This window comes from Ictalurus furcatus, chromosome 11 (assembly GCF_023375685.1).
Source record: "Ictalurus furcatus strain D&B chromosome 11, Billie_1.0, whole genome shotgun sequence".
NCBI classification, from domain to species: Eukaryota; Metazoa; Chordata; class Actinopteri; order Siluriformes; family Ictaluridae; genus Ictalurus; species Ictalurus furcatus.
In genome coordinates, this window is record NC_071265.1 from 22,251,656 (window position 1) to 22,266,487 (window position 14,832).

General features: G+C 38.8%; 1 protein-coding gene across 2 annotated transcripts; it reads right to left on the reverse strand.

Moving 5' to 3' along the window:
- Positions 1-5,401: 5,401 nt before the first annotated feature.
- On the reverse strand, positions 5,402-9,071 carry LOC128615194 (dynein regulatory complex subunit 2). 2 transcript variants are annotated; one of them, XM_053637070.1, is made up of 8 exons: positions 8,688-9,071; positions 8,331-8,498; positions 8,065-8,234; positions 6,973-7,111; positions 6,602-6,760; positions 6,243-6,461; positions 5,943-6,095; positions 5,402-5,732 (listed from the first exon to the last, which is right to left on the reverse strand). In XM_053637070.1, exons 1-8 carry the CDS (start codon positions 8,850-8,852, stop codon positions 5,436-5,438), a joined length of 1,470 nt encoding a protein of 489 aa, XP_053493045.1. In that variant the 5' UTR covers positions 8,853-9,071; the 3' UTR covers positions 5,402-5,435. The 2 variants fall into 2 exon arrangements, with proteins under 2 accessions (XP_053493045.1, XP_053493046.1); XM_053637071.1 differs by having other exon boundaries at positions 8,712-9,059.
- Positions 9,072-14,832: the final 5,761 nt, after the last annotated feature.

A 14,832-nucleotide genomic window follows, 5' to 3' on the forward strand; every position in this document is an offset into this window, starting at 1 on the left:
GGCAGATGCTCTATATAATCTAAAAATTAAATGAACGGATTAAAATTAATTGTGCTGTTTGTTTTTTTAGCAGAAAAAAAAACATATAGGCATCATTTAACATTTAACATTTAACATTTAAAGGAGTATCAAATGTCATCACTTTATAACAGTCTGTAAGTTTTCCACCAGAGAAAAATGTTCAGACTTCTTCTCTCAGATGTTCCACAACATTCATGTAACTATAAATGTTTAAACAGTGTCATGTGTCATTCATTAAAGTGCACCTATTATGCTTTTTCAAATATTACCTTTCATGTAGTGTGTTATATAGGTGTTTGTGAACGTAAAAAAGTCTGCAATGTTTCAAAAATCAAAGAGCATGACAAACGGAGTTATTGACCCCCAAAAGAAGGAACCGATTCTGAACAGCTGAAACGAGTCGATAGTAATTCCAGACTTACTTCCTGTACTAACCTACATAGGTTTGTAACAAAAAGCCCCGCCTCTGGTCTTCATTGGCTGCTTGGTGACAGTGGCTGACCAATCAGAGCAGAGTATGCTCTCTGAAAGGAGGAGTTGAGAATGAATCCTTCAGAACGGATCAATGAACTGGTTGTTTGTGACACGGGGGGGGTACTGTTGCAATTAAAAATTATGAGCACGTTAAAGAGTTTTGTTTTGTTTTTTTTTATACCTTGGATGCATGTAAATCTATTGTATGAGACCTTTAAAACAAAATTAGGCACGTTTCAAAGCCATAATAGATGAGCTTTAATATATATATATATATATATATATATATATATATATATATATATATATATATATATATATATACTTAATGTAATCACTGTGGTATAAGAGGAATAAAACACTTTGGACATACTGTCATTAGAAAATAAGGCACTTTGGGGAGACAAAGCATTACACCACCTTGTCATGGGTTATTTTCTTATAACAGCAAGCACAAAGTGCTGACATTCCTTACTTAACTCAGTGTTAAATGGTTAGGTCAATAAAACAACACTAGTTTGGATATAGGTGTATAATTCTCCACACCCACCCAAAATAAGGTAGAGCACTGAGCAGTTAAGCTATTGAAAAGAGCTCCTCCTAGTGTTTGGAGCAGAACAGTACACAGGAGGACAGGAAAAGAGATGGGTGTATGCTGTGGAGCATCAGGTTAATGCAGGGGTTCCCATAAAAAAATTATTCCACAATTAGGACTACTGTAACATTTGGACATTTTGTGATGTAACATACTGCACCAAAGGAATAAACCTTGCACTGACTTACCAGTTCAGCAGAAAGTGTGACCTTACATTGCTTGGCACAGCTTTACAAAAGGTCAGGTGTGTTCGAAAGGGTGAATCTCTTTCTGCTGTCACATCATTTGCATATCAAATGACAAATTCGGGTATATAAAGAAGGATGATTTTCTGAAGACACTTATAGTAGTAGGAGAGAAAAAAATACACTCTACTGACCGTCCACTTTATTAGGAACACCTGTACAATTGCACATTCATGCAGTTATCTACTCAGCCATTCATGTGGCAGCAGCACAATGCAAAAATTCATGTAGATGAAGGTCTAGAGCTTCATATAATGTTCACATCAAACATCAGAATGAAGAAAAAGAGTGATCTCTGAGACTTTAACCGTGGCATTGATGGTACAAGATGGGCTGTGTTGAGGAATTCAGAAACTGCTGATCTCCTAGGATTTTCACACACAACAGTCTCATTAGGGAATACATATTCCATCAAGGGGTATATTTGGTCTGCAACAATGTTTAGGTAGGTGTTAAATGTCAAAGTAGTATCCACATGAATGCCAGGCCCAAGGTTTCCCAGCAGAACATTGCCCAGTGCATCACTCATCCCTCCGCCAGCTTGCCTTCTTCCCATAGTGCATTCTGGTGCCATGTCTTCCCCAGGTAAGCGACACAGATGCACCTGGCTGTCCACATGATGTAAAAGAAAACGTGATTCATCATACCAGGCTAGCTTCATCCATTGCTCCATGGTCCATGGGGCAGTGGATAGGGGTCAGCATGGGCACTTTGCAGCTACGCAGCTTCATATGCGGCAATCTGTGATGCACTGTGTGTGCTGACACCTTTCTATCATAGCCAGCATTAACTTTTTCAGCAATTTGTGCCACAGTAGCTCTTCTGTGGGATCGGACCAGATGGATAGCCTTCGTTTCCCATGGGCATCAGTGAGCCTTGGGTGCCCATGACCCTGTCGCCGGTTCACCGGTTGTCCTTCGTAGGACCACTGTTGGTAGGTACTAACCACTGCATTCTGGGAACACCCCACAAGACCTGCCAGTTTGGAGATGCTCTGACCCAGTCATCTAGCCATCACAATTTGGCCCTTGTCAAAGTCACTCAAATCCGTACACTTGCCCATTTTTCTTGCTTCCAACACATCAACTTTGAGAACTGACTTTTCACTTGCTGCCTAATATATCCCACCCCTTGAAAGGCCAATTCATTTTGTTTGTGCTATACACCAAAGACATTTGGGTTTGAGATCAAAAGGTGGATATGAGGCAATAGATCCGAATTTCAGATTTTGTATTGTGGTATTTACATCTAGATGTGTTAAACAACATAAAACACCCAATTTTTAGGCGAGCAAAAGTATAGGAACTTAAAGTCTTAAAGTAAATTACACTTAATATTCGGTTGCATATCCCTTGCTTGCAATAACTGCATTAAGTCTGCTACTCATTGACATCACCTTTTCCAGACTTTTACCACAGCCTCTTTCAGTTGTTGTTTGTTTTGAGAGGTTTCTCCCTTCAGTCTCCTCTTCTGGTCTGGTGATTGACTTGGCCAGTCTAAAACCTTCCACTATTTCCCCCTGATAAAGTTCTTTGTTCAGTTGAAAGTGTGTTTTAGATCACTGTCTTGCTGCATGCAAAAATCCTCCAGATTAATTTGGATGCATTTCTCCATAAATTGGAAGACAAAATATTCCTGCTGCTACCATCATGAGTTACAACATCAATAAAGATTAGTGAGCCTTTTCCAAAAGCAGCCATGCAAGCCCCAGCTATGACACTACTCCACCATGTTTCACAGATGAGCTTGTATGTTTTAGATCAGAAGCAGATCCTTACTTTCTCCACACTTTGGCCTTTCCATCACTTTGGTAGAGGTTAATCATGGTTCCAGAACCATTGTGGCTCATCTCTGTATTTCTTTGCAAATTCCAATTTGGCTTTCCGATTCTTCCTGCTGATGAGTGGTTTGCATCTTGTGGTATGGCGTCTATATTTCTGTTCTCAAAGTCTTCTTTGGACGGTGGATTGTGATATCCTCACCCTTCACCCTGTGGAGGTTATTGGTGATGTCACTAACTGTTGTTTTTATTGGCTATGCTCAATGTTTGTGCAATGCCTCCGATTAATGTTCCCTCTTTACTAAGCTTCAAAATGGTTTTCTTTTCTCCCATAGACAGCTCTCTGATCTTCATATTGGTTTATCCTTTTTAACAACAAATGCAACAAAAAAAAACCCCAAAGGCTAAAACCAAGAGTAGATGTTCAGAGCTATATATTGTTTAAACAATCAATCTAACACAACACACCTGGGTAACAAGAAACACCTGTCAGTCACATATTCCAATCTTTTTGCTCGCCTACAAATTAGGTGGTCTGATACAAAATGGACTATGTTCAATGTCGTTTAACACATCCATATATAAATACCAGCTAAAAGCTGACATTATAAACTGTAATTATTCTCATTTTTATTCTAATAATTGTTTAACTGAACCTTTACTGATCCATTAATCAACCGTTGGCAAATTACCTTGTACTTTACTTTACTTTACTGAGGTTGTTTCTTTCTTTGCAGCCTTCTTTAACTGTTAGAGAAATCTGGCATTACTCATGAAGATACTATGCAAAGCACAAAATAGAAACTAGTCCAAATGAATGCAATTACCACTAACCAGCATGTTTTAAATGTAATAATTGACTTTTGTTAAAATTCTGCACACATTTGCATCAGGTCAACTGAATGTATTACTTTTCTCAGTGAACTTAAAAAGGTTTAAAGTAATACACTATGTCGGCAAAAGTTTGTGGACAACTGGCCATCACACCCATATGTGCTTGTTGTACATCCAGTTTCAAATGTATTCCCCCTTTGCTGTTATAATAATCTCCACTCTTCTGGGAAGGCCATCCACTAGATTTTAGAGCATGCCTGTGATGATTTGTCCATTCTGCCTCAAAAGCATTAGTGAGATCAGGCACTGATGTTGGGTGAGTTTTTAATGGTTTTTAAGCCTTTTTGGGCCAAAATGGAGTCACTATCTAGCGAAAGCTGGATCCAGAATATGCTCAGTAGATATGGGCCTTTTGTCCACTTCAGCAAGACCCTGAACCCCAAGTTGCTCCCGATGACAGTCCGCTAAGGTTGAAAGGCATTATATAAGTGCAAATGACTGAAGGGTTAAATCTCCACAGGCAGGCTGCAAAATCTAGTAGAAAGCCTTCCCAGAAGAGTCAGAGGTTATTATAACAGCAAAGTGGGACTAAATCTGTGTTAATGGTTTTGGAGTGGGCACAAATGGCTGCGATGGTCAGGTGTCCACATTCTTTTAGCCATATATTGTATTTTCTCTGACTGGCCATATTGTGTCACTATATATTCATTTCTTGTTTTATAGAACTATTATATAGTTAAGCCATATTGCATGTGCAAGAATGCTGATGTATTGAATATCAGCATGGCTGGGATTCAGCCATTAAACCAGGCAGCAGTACCAAGTTAGTACATTATGCAAAATGTAACTCATTATTTTGAAGTTGCTTTTCCAAAAAAAAAAAAAAAAAAATCCATTACATTCTAAATGCTCTCAAGGTTAAACTATGTATAGCAGTATGGATAACAGATCTAACCTCCCATTAATAGCAGTTAGCTGAGTAACAAATTATTATAACATACGTTATATGGAAGTACAATCAAAACACCAAAAAATTATAATCACTACAAAAGAGAAATTCGCAAAACAAATGTTCTGGGAGAGAGGGTATGATTGTCATGATATAAAAATTTACTTTGATACCAATAGCAGGTGAAGCATCGCAAATCTTGATACCATGACATACAGACAGACACCCACAGGTCACTAAATACCTCCTTATAAAAAGCTCTTTTAAATAAATTAAATAAAACAAAGTAATCAAATAATGGTGTTGCTTAACATGTTCTGTGTCAGTTGGAAGTCAGGAGGCAAACTGCTGATGTCTTAGTGTTTATGTCCTAAGTTTTCCTGACAGACATGCACAGGAGTATTAGTTAGAGTAGTTCTAGTTGTATCCCGTTAGTGTAGAGCACCAAAGTGCACGATTATAAAGTTAAAATCAGAACATCACAAGCATCTTTTGAATAAAACTGGTTTTATATTTGCTTTTATTTTTATATCTTCTCTACAGTATGTGCTGCACCACATGAGCTGCCTCTATGACTGTCCTGCGTGGGTGTGCTTGGGTTTCTGAAGCTGGAGAGGCATGGAGTGACGAGCAGGACACCATGAGCAGCGCGTTCTGCTGCTGTAGGATCTCGTCACTAACAGAGATTCCATCCAGGTATTGCTTGAGAAGAATCCTCAGCTGCTGGTTCTCCTCTCCTAGAACCTTCTTCTCCCGTTCTAAACACAAACGTTCCAGTAGAACTTTGTTGTAACGTTGCCAGAACTTTTCTAGATCCGTATAGTCCATCATTTTCTAACAGTAGAAAGGAGAGGTGAAGGGACAAGTATTAAAAAAAGCAAGCGTTTGAATAAGGAGTATTTTTGAAGTGTTAGATATTAATGTTCCACTGTTTAAACTCTTAAGTTGGTTGTGTTTTGGACGTTAGTGGGTGTGTGATGGAGTGTGATGTGTGAGGTATAACATTATAATAACAGAGATGATTTGTGAAAATGTGTATATTACCTGTCCAAGCTCTTCAGACATCGCCTCCATAGCATGCGCTTTCTCCTGACTCAGTTCCTCAGCATTTACAGATGATGTGTAAAAGGGAAGCACCTTCTCCTGCTCTGTTTCAAGCTTGCGACATATATCAGCCAGACTTAACAACCTCTCTCCCTGAAGAAGAGAAACAAAGGGGATGTGGAACATCAGCCAAATATCCAGCGTATGTTTTTAAAATGACACTGGAGACTTTTTTTAATCTGCTTGCTTTACTTCATGAAACTGACCAGCAGTGTGTGAGTGTGTAATAAATGTGTTTACCTTTCCCATAATATCCTGTAGTTTTTTACATGCGTTATCGCTGCACTTAATCTGATTAACTAGCCGTGTTCTTTCAGCTTCCTGGGCAGAGCAGAGCTTAGCTCTGAGCTGTTGGACTTTTTCAGTAACTTCCTCACATTCTGTCCGAAGGCAACGTGCCAATGCCTCGTTCTCCTGCTGAGTGGAGCTCAGATCAGAACGCAGAGCATTGATGGTTTCCTGCATGCACACAGAAGACATACGCAGCAGTTACACAAACCAATAATGTAGCCTAATCTTCATAAAGACTCATTTAAATGCATTAGATTCATTGTATTACAAAGATATGTTTTGCTCATATGTATTTATCATTATCTGACCTGCAATTTCTGCAGGTGCTTCCCGTCCAGCTTTGTTTTCTGGAAGGCACAGTGCAAATCTGCAGCTTTTTCCTTTTGCTCCTCTGTAGCTTCCGTGTACTTCTGCAGTTCTTGTTGGTATCTCTGCCACATCTCCTTCGCTGTGCTTCCCCCTGCAGGCTACATGACAATATACAGCACAAATGCAAATCAAAGAACCGCTGAATCAACACAACTCATTCTACAGAAGTTTTACTAAAGCACTTTAGCGTTTTACTTTTAAAGTCTATTGGGTTGTGTCACATTTTTCATACAGTATGTCACATTTTGTAGTCACATCTATTTTTGTAGTCTGGTTTTGCTATAAATGAAGACATTGAGAAATATCCTACCAAGGTTTTGACGTCATTACGAGTAAACTGTTCGTCCTGTCTGGCCACGCTGGATATTTCATCATAGTGTTGCTCCAAGGCAACGGTGGCTGCTTCCAGGTACTCAGTCTCCTGCTGATGCTGCTTCAAAAGTCGTTCCCTGAAAGAAAAAAAAAAACATAAAACACTCAGTGCACTGGACTTTATTGGAAGGATGAAACAAATGAACATGTCAGCGTTGTAGTGAAGTCACTTGAGTTCAAATCACACTCAAGTCTCTGGTCAGCAGGATTGACTTAATCAGAAGGACTTTCGCTGTTTCTGTGAAATATACTGTAGAAGCATACTTTGACTACAGTTTCCTATTAATGAAGAAATAACTACTACAGCCTGTTTATTATTATTATTATTATTAAAAGTATTTTATAGAGGGCCTTTAAAAGCAGCTTCTCAAAGCGCTGTACACAACATAAGCAGTACACAGAAAAAAATAACGATAGATAAATAAAAATAACAACAATAATAAAAATAGACATCAGCAAGCAGATGCTACTTTAAAAAAGTATGTATGTCTTGAGCTGAGTTTTAAATATGTCAAAGGTCTGAGCTTCGCTAAGTTCGATAGGAAGAGTCTTCCAAAGGGTAGGAGCGTAGACAGAAAAAGCCCTGTCACCTATAGATCTTAAGCGGGTTTGTGGAACAGTTAACAAACCACACTGTGAGGAGCGCAGTCCGCGATTTGGGGTGTAAGGGATTAACAAAGCAGATAAATAATGCGGAGCCAAGCCATGTAATGCTTTTTATATCAGGATCATAATTATAAAATTGGACAAGGAACATGATCGGGAGCCGGTGCAAGGACTCCAGAACAGAGTCAGATGTGACAGAAATTTGTTTGCGAACATTATCAATCTTAGAATTAAAAAACTGAAGAAAAGAATTACGTAGCTGTTGAGAAACAGGCAACATGGTAACAGCATTAACTTAAAGCAATCTGTTTATGGTTTGGAACAAGTGTCTGGGATTTCCTTGATCTACATGCACAATCAAGCATGCAAAGTGTCCAATTCAAAGTGAAAAGCATGTGTATGAATGGAAAACGTTTCTGTATACCTCTCTCTGCTGTACTCGGTGCTGACTTCCTCAAGACTGGTGTTCCAGTGTGAGTCTAGTGCTGCCAGTCGGCTTTTCTGTACCTCCAGCAGATGATCCACACACTGGAGATGAGCCCTGTGAGACACTGCTGACTGCTGCTCCGCTTCACTCAGGTCATCCACCAGTAACTGCAACATTTACACACCCATTAGACATTACACAACTTGGATTGACATGCTTCAAACACATATGCCACTTTATCTACAACATGTGAATCTCCCAACTTTAATGGCATTGTCCTTGCAGTCCACAACTCTCTCGAAAGTTTGCCTGAGTATTGCGAAATCTTCACGCAGCTCTGCCGCTCGAGCCTGGAGCAGGTTCGAACGCCACTGCTGGTTCAACTTCTTCAGGTTAACTTTGCTGTTCTGCTCTTCCTTCTGCAGTTTGTCCTACCAAAACACAGTGAATATGACATTAAACCCACAGCACCAGCTATAGACAATTATGTCTGTGGACCTAAAAATATTCATTCTTATAAATGACCTCATTTAAAGTTAATATGTAAATGTATAATTTATGTATTAATTGTGAATGTCTATCAAATTTGAAGTTATGTAGATGAGTACACACACACACACACACACACACACACACACACACACCATAAGGGTCTGTGTGCGCTGATCTTCTTTAAGTTTGGCATTGGCTTCTTCAGCCTCAGCATTCTTCTGCATGAACACCAGTCTCTCCTCCTCCGTCATCTGCTTTCCGCCTCCTCCCTTCTTCCCTCCTTTCTTCGGCATAATTGCTTTATTCCTGTGGAAATACAATCACTCTATTTCTCTAGAAATACTGAAGGTCTCTGCTTATGTTGGCTTTATAAAGGTTTTGGGATATTCCGAATTCTAAATGCTTTTCGAATTCCATTGTGCCAGTTACGTCACGACTAGCGAATATATTTCACAGAATGCACCGCAAACTACTAATACGGCCGACGACTACAACTCCCAGTGCAGTAAAGACACGCCCCCTTTTCCTGAGGACCAATCACACACTGACTATCACATCATGCTACTACAGTGGTTTTCAAAGTGGGAGCCGCCAGGGGGCGCTCGGAGGGCCTCAACAATTTGGTGTGAAAAATAAAATGTATGTTTTCTCTTTCTCAATCTCAGACAACCACACACACACACACACACACAGACAATCAATTCCTAATGTAATGTAAAGATGTAAGATGTAATTATTAATCAAAAAGGGGGATATATTCAGAAGTCTGTATTTTTAATGTGTTTTAAAGACATCTTGCAAAAGGGGGGCCTTGGTCAAATGTTAATGCCATTTGGGGGGCCTTGCCCTGGAAATGTTTGGGAACCCCTGACTTAAGAGACTCTCTCTCTCTCTCTCTCTCTCTCTCTCTCTCTCTCTCACACACACACACACACACACACACACACACACACACACACACCGACCGCCACTGTGCAGTGTACGCTCAATTACCTTGTGTTTATGATACTGTGCTTTGTTTGTTCTTGTTTTCACCTGGTTTACATTCACGACCTTGATTCTCCGCCTTGCCTGTTTTGGATTGTTTGCATTGTCGTTGACCTCAGCCTGTTATTGTTTCTTGAATTCTGCTTGCCCCTTTGGATTTGCTGTCTTATTAAACTGGCCTACCTGCACTTGTTTCCTTCTCAGCCTCCATTATGTGACTGGGTGGAAGATCCTTTTATTTTATAAAAAATTTTTAAAGAGAATTTTTATTCTTGAGGAATCGGTAATACATCTGTTTTACATGTAAAATGTATTACACGTTATTACAGCCTAGTTATCTTGTTCAAAGTAGTTATAATGTTCAGAAACATTTTTGATCATTCATGTTCCACACCTGTCTATTATATAGTCTTTATAAAAGTCACCAAAGTTGTGTAAAAAATCATAAAAGTTATGAACAGTAATTTTAAAAAGTAGAAAAACACAAAAGTAATTAAAAAAATCTATTTATCTACCAACAACAGATTATAGATTAGGTTAAATATAGATAGATTTTATATAGAATAGATAATCATTATACCTGATCTCCTCTAATATTGGGGAGGGTGTGCCACATGATAGGGGAGGCTTTAGTTACAAAAGGTTGAGAACTTCTGTTCTAGAGGAATCTGGAATACATACACAATATGGCCAAAAGTTTGGCTACACCTGACCATCACACTCATATGTGGGCCTTCATTAACTTCTACCAAAAAGTTGGAAGCACACCATCGTAAAGGATGTCATTGTATGCTGTAGATCAGTGGTTCTCAACACGGGGGATGCGGAGAGATTGGATGGGGGGTGCAAATTGTTTTCAAGAAATAAACACAGACAGGGCATCATTTGTGTACTCTGTTTATTTTACTGCTTTTCAAGTAGAATGTGCATAAATGGAAAACCCCATATTCCCTCTCCCGCTGTATTTCTTTTTGCTGGGGAGAGGCGGAGCTTAGCCTGGATTTTATCTAGACCAGTGTTGCCAATTTAGCGACTTTTCAGACCCCTTTAGCAACTTGTTTTTGCAAAAAAAAAAAAGTGCCTAACAAGAAATCTAGCGACATTTTGGACAAACCTTAGCGACTTTCCAAATGTCGCCAGTACTGTCCTGCAAGATTTAACAATGTCATGGATAACGAGACGTGCCCTTCGTCCCAATTTACATCATTCGTATGCGAATGTGAATCAAAAACAGATTATAGATTAGGTTATATATAGATAGATTTTTATATAGAATAGATAATCATTATACCTGGTCTTCTCATGTGGGGGGGGGGCACATGATAGGATAGACTTGGGAGGGCTTTAGTTACAAAAGGTTGAGAACCTCTGCTGTAGATTTAAGGTTTCCCTTTACTGGAACTGAGACCCAAACCTGTTCCCACATGACAGTGTCCCTGTTAACAAAGCGAGCCCCAAAGAGACATGGTTTGCCAGAGTTGGTGTGGAAGAACTTGGGTGGCCCAGACCTGACCCCGCCCCCACTGAACACCTTTGGGATCAACTGTAATGCTGACTGCAAATGACTGTCTGATCTCAAAAGTGTCTGATCTCACTAATGCTCTTGTGGTTGAATCCCCATAACCACACTCCAAAATCTAGTGAAAAGATTTCCCAGAAGAGTGAAGGCTGGTATAATAGCAAAGTACCAACTTCAGAATGCCCTTGGTTTTGGAAAGGGATGTTCAACAAGTATATATGGACATGACAGTCAGGTGTCCACATACTTTTGGCTATATAGTGTATATAAAGTCATTGATCTAGACACTTTTTTAGTGCTGGAACATTTGCTTTGAATGAAATGTAGATTATGTAGGAAAATGAAGTAGGAGACGTTTCTGACACCAATTTACCAATAAACAATGCAAAATAAATCAAATAAAAAAGATATGAAGTTTTCATTGGTCCCAGCCTCATGTTCAGATCCAGTGAAATGTAGCTTTGAATGGAAACATATTTTAATTCTGGAATCAAAAAAAGTGAGATGATCCACACACTGGAGATGAGCCCTGTGAGACACTGCTGACTACTGCATGCTTCAAACACATATGCCACTTTATCTACAACATGTGAATCTCCCAACCTTAATGGCGCTGTTCGTGCTGGTTCAACTTGTGCAGGTTAACTGTGTTCATAATGTTGGTCTGAACAGGGGTTTAATGATTATACAAATAACCATAATGTAAATAAATACTAAAATACACCAGTTTTCAGGTGAGTACATACCAACATACAATACTTTCTCACACACCCACACACCCACACCCACACCTTAAGGAGCTGTGTCAGCATATTTCCTTTTCCTTTGGCACTTTCTTCTTCGGTCTGAGCTTTTCCATCTCTGCTCTTCTTGTCTCCTTTTTAACGGCTCTATTTCAAGCCTGTCCAGAAAACAAACAAACAAGTAAATACATAAATAAATATACTGTTTGTATTTCCAATGTTGCATTGCAGGAAATTTAATCCAGATAAGATGGAGGGAACAATTGCAAATGGTAACAGCACATAATATTTTATCTGTGCTTTAGCTGGTTCCTCTAAACTAACATATGTTTGGTTCTCTCACTTGATACAAATTGCTATGAGCTCAATAATGCTTTGTTCAGAAAATGTACTTGCATATACTGTATAATACATAATTTTAAGTTTTAAATAAATTAATGAATAGAAAAAATACTCAGTAATTCCTAGCAAGACAACTACATTGACTTTGGCAGATGTTATTCTATTTTCACCTGGGTGCAAATAATTTCTGTCTTTCTATTGTCAGCTGGTGAAAACAGAATTGTGTACTATTTACTTATTATCACCCTGTAACCAGGTCTAGCCAATGTAGCCTACCTACCTAGCCAATCTACCTAACAACTAAACATTAGCATTAGACACCATTCTATACTGTATTATACATTTCTTCTATTATCTGCAATTATTTGCAAGTACTTGCATTTTACTGCAATTCTCTGTCATACTACAATTATTTATATCAGGCTGTTATTTGCACATTATTGGTATTTGTCCAACTACATTTGCTGTAATCCAATGTATGTATTTACTGTATCATACTGCATGCATCATGCTGTTTACCTCTATCTGTATACTGGTTATCTAAACCTATTGCATAATTCTTATTTATTTCATTTAATCTAATTGCTGTTTGCATTACTGGTATACATCATACTATCTACCTTTACCTGTACACTGTTATTTTAACTTATTGCACCATAACCTTATTTATTTAATGTAACTTATTTGCTATTTACACTACTAGTTGGATGCTAACTGCATTTCATTGCCTCTGTACTTGTACTCTGACAGTGACAATAAAGTTGAACCTAACCTAACCGAACCTAATGAGAGCTAACACTTGCAAACTACTGGTTTACACAAAATAATACAACCCCAATTCCGAAAATGTTGGGACAGTATGGAAAATGCAAAAAACAAGCTAAAAGAGTCATTTGAAAATTAAATTCATCCTGTACTATATTGAAAATACATTATTAACACAACATTAGCACTGTGTAAAATCACCTTTTCTTTTAATAATACTTATTAAGTGTTTGGACACTGAAGACACCAGTTGGTTATGTTTATAAAGTGGAATTTTCCTCCATTCATCCATTATGCATTTCTTCAGCTGCGCTGTACCGGCCTTTGTTGCCTTATTTTGCGCTTCAGAATGCGCCACACATTCTCAATGGGAGACAGGTCAGGACTGGAGGCAATCCATGCTAGCACCGGCACTCTCTGCTTACGCAACCATGTGCTTGTAATCCGGGCAGAATGTGGTTTGGTGTTGTCCTGCTCTGGATGGCAGCATATGTTGCTCCAAAATGTGTACATATATTTCTGCATTACTGGTGCCCTCACAGATGTACAAGTTACCCATGCCATGGGCACTGACACACCCCCATACCATGACAGACGCTAGCTTTTGGACCTGACGCCGATAACGCCGATGGTCCTTTTCCTCTTTGGCCCGGAGAACACGACGGCTGTTTTGTCCAAAAACTATTTGAAATGTTGACTCGTCGGACCACAAAACACGATTCCACTCTGTTACTGTCCATCTCAGATGAGACCGAGCCCAGAGAAGTCGGCGGTGGTTCTGGACAGTGTTGATGTATGGCTTCTGCTTTGCATAATAAAGCCTTAACTTGCATCTGTGGATGCAGCGGCGAGCAGTGTTGACTGTCAAAGGATTACCAAAGTATTCCCGAGCCCATGTCCGGATATCCATTAAAAACTCATGACAGTTTTTAAGACAGTGATGTCAGGGAGATCATGCGCATTCAGAAGTGGTTTTTGGCCTTTACGCACCGAGATTTGACTGGATTCCTGAAATCTTTTCATTATATTGAGCACTGTAGAAGTTGAAATGCCCAAAATCCTACCAATGTGCCTTTGGGGAATGTTGTTCTCAAAGTGTTGGATTATTTGCTGAAGCATCTGTTGACAGATTGGCGAGCCTCCACCCAGCCTTGCTCTTGAAGGACCAGGCCTTTTTGGAGGCTCCTTATATTCTATGATTAGATGATTGACATTCACATCGCCTTCTTATTTCAACTTGTCCCATCGCTATTAGTCCTAAATTGTCCCTGTCCCAACTTTTTTGGAACGTGTTGCATGCATCAATTAAAAAAAAAACGTTTACCTTCAAAAAACTGCAGTTGATCAGGTAAAACATCAAATACCTTGTCTTTATTCGTTTTTTGTTTAAATACAAGTCAAAGTACATTTACAAATCACTCCTCATTGTTTTTATTAGCATTTTCCATACTGTCCCAACTTTTTCAGAATTGAAGTTGTAGTTAATGTTAACCTAATGTTAGCTAGCTTGTTAGCAAATCTGCCCTTAACTACACCATATAATACAGTGTTTATCCTAATTTTAGCTAACTTGCTAGCACATTGTTGTCAAATTGCTTGTCATGTTGGCTACTAGGTTACACAGTATAACAGCCTAGTCTTAGCTGCCTGCCAGAACTTAGTCTTAATTTAAATTATACAAAATTTCTACTAGACATTAGCAGGCATTTGAACCCAATTTCAACCTTTTTTCAACTTAATTATTTGCAAAACGTTCCTCCAGCTGTTTCTTTTTAGTAACACTTACTTTTCCAGCCTTCTGTTGCCCCGTCCCAACTTTTTTGAGATGTGCTGCAGCCATCAAATTCAAAATGACCTTATTTTTTCTTAAAATTTCCTCAGTTTAATCATTTGATATGTTTTATTGTGAATAACATA

Bases quoted from the DNA above. Each gene is read 5' to 3' on its own strand.
- LOC128615194 (XM_053637070.1), bottom strand. From the start codon at position 8,852: ATGCCGAAGAAAGGAGGGAAGAAGGGAGGAGGCGGAAAGCAGATGACG. The intron at 6,761-6,972 runs GTAGGATATTTC...ATTGTCATGTAG, and splicing joins GTAATGACGTCAAAACCTTG to CCTGCAGGGGGAAGCACAGC. The intron at 6,462-6,601 runs GTCAGATAATGA...GTGTGCATGCAG, and splicing joins AGCACCTGCAGAAATTGCAG to GAAACCATCAATGCTCTGCG.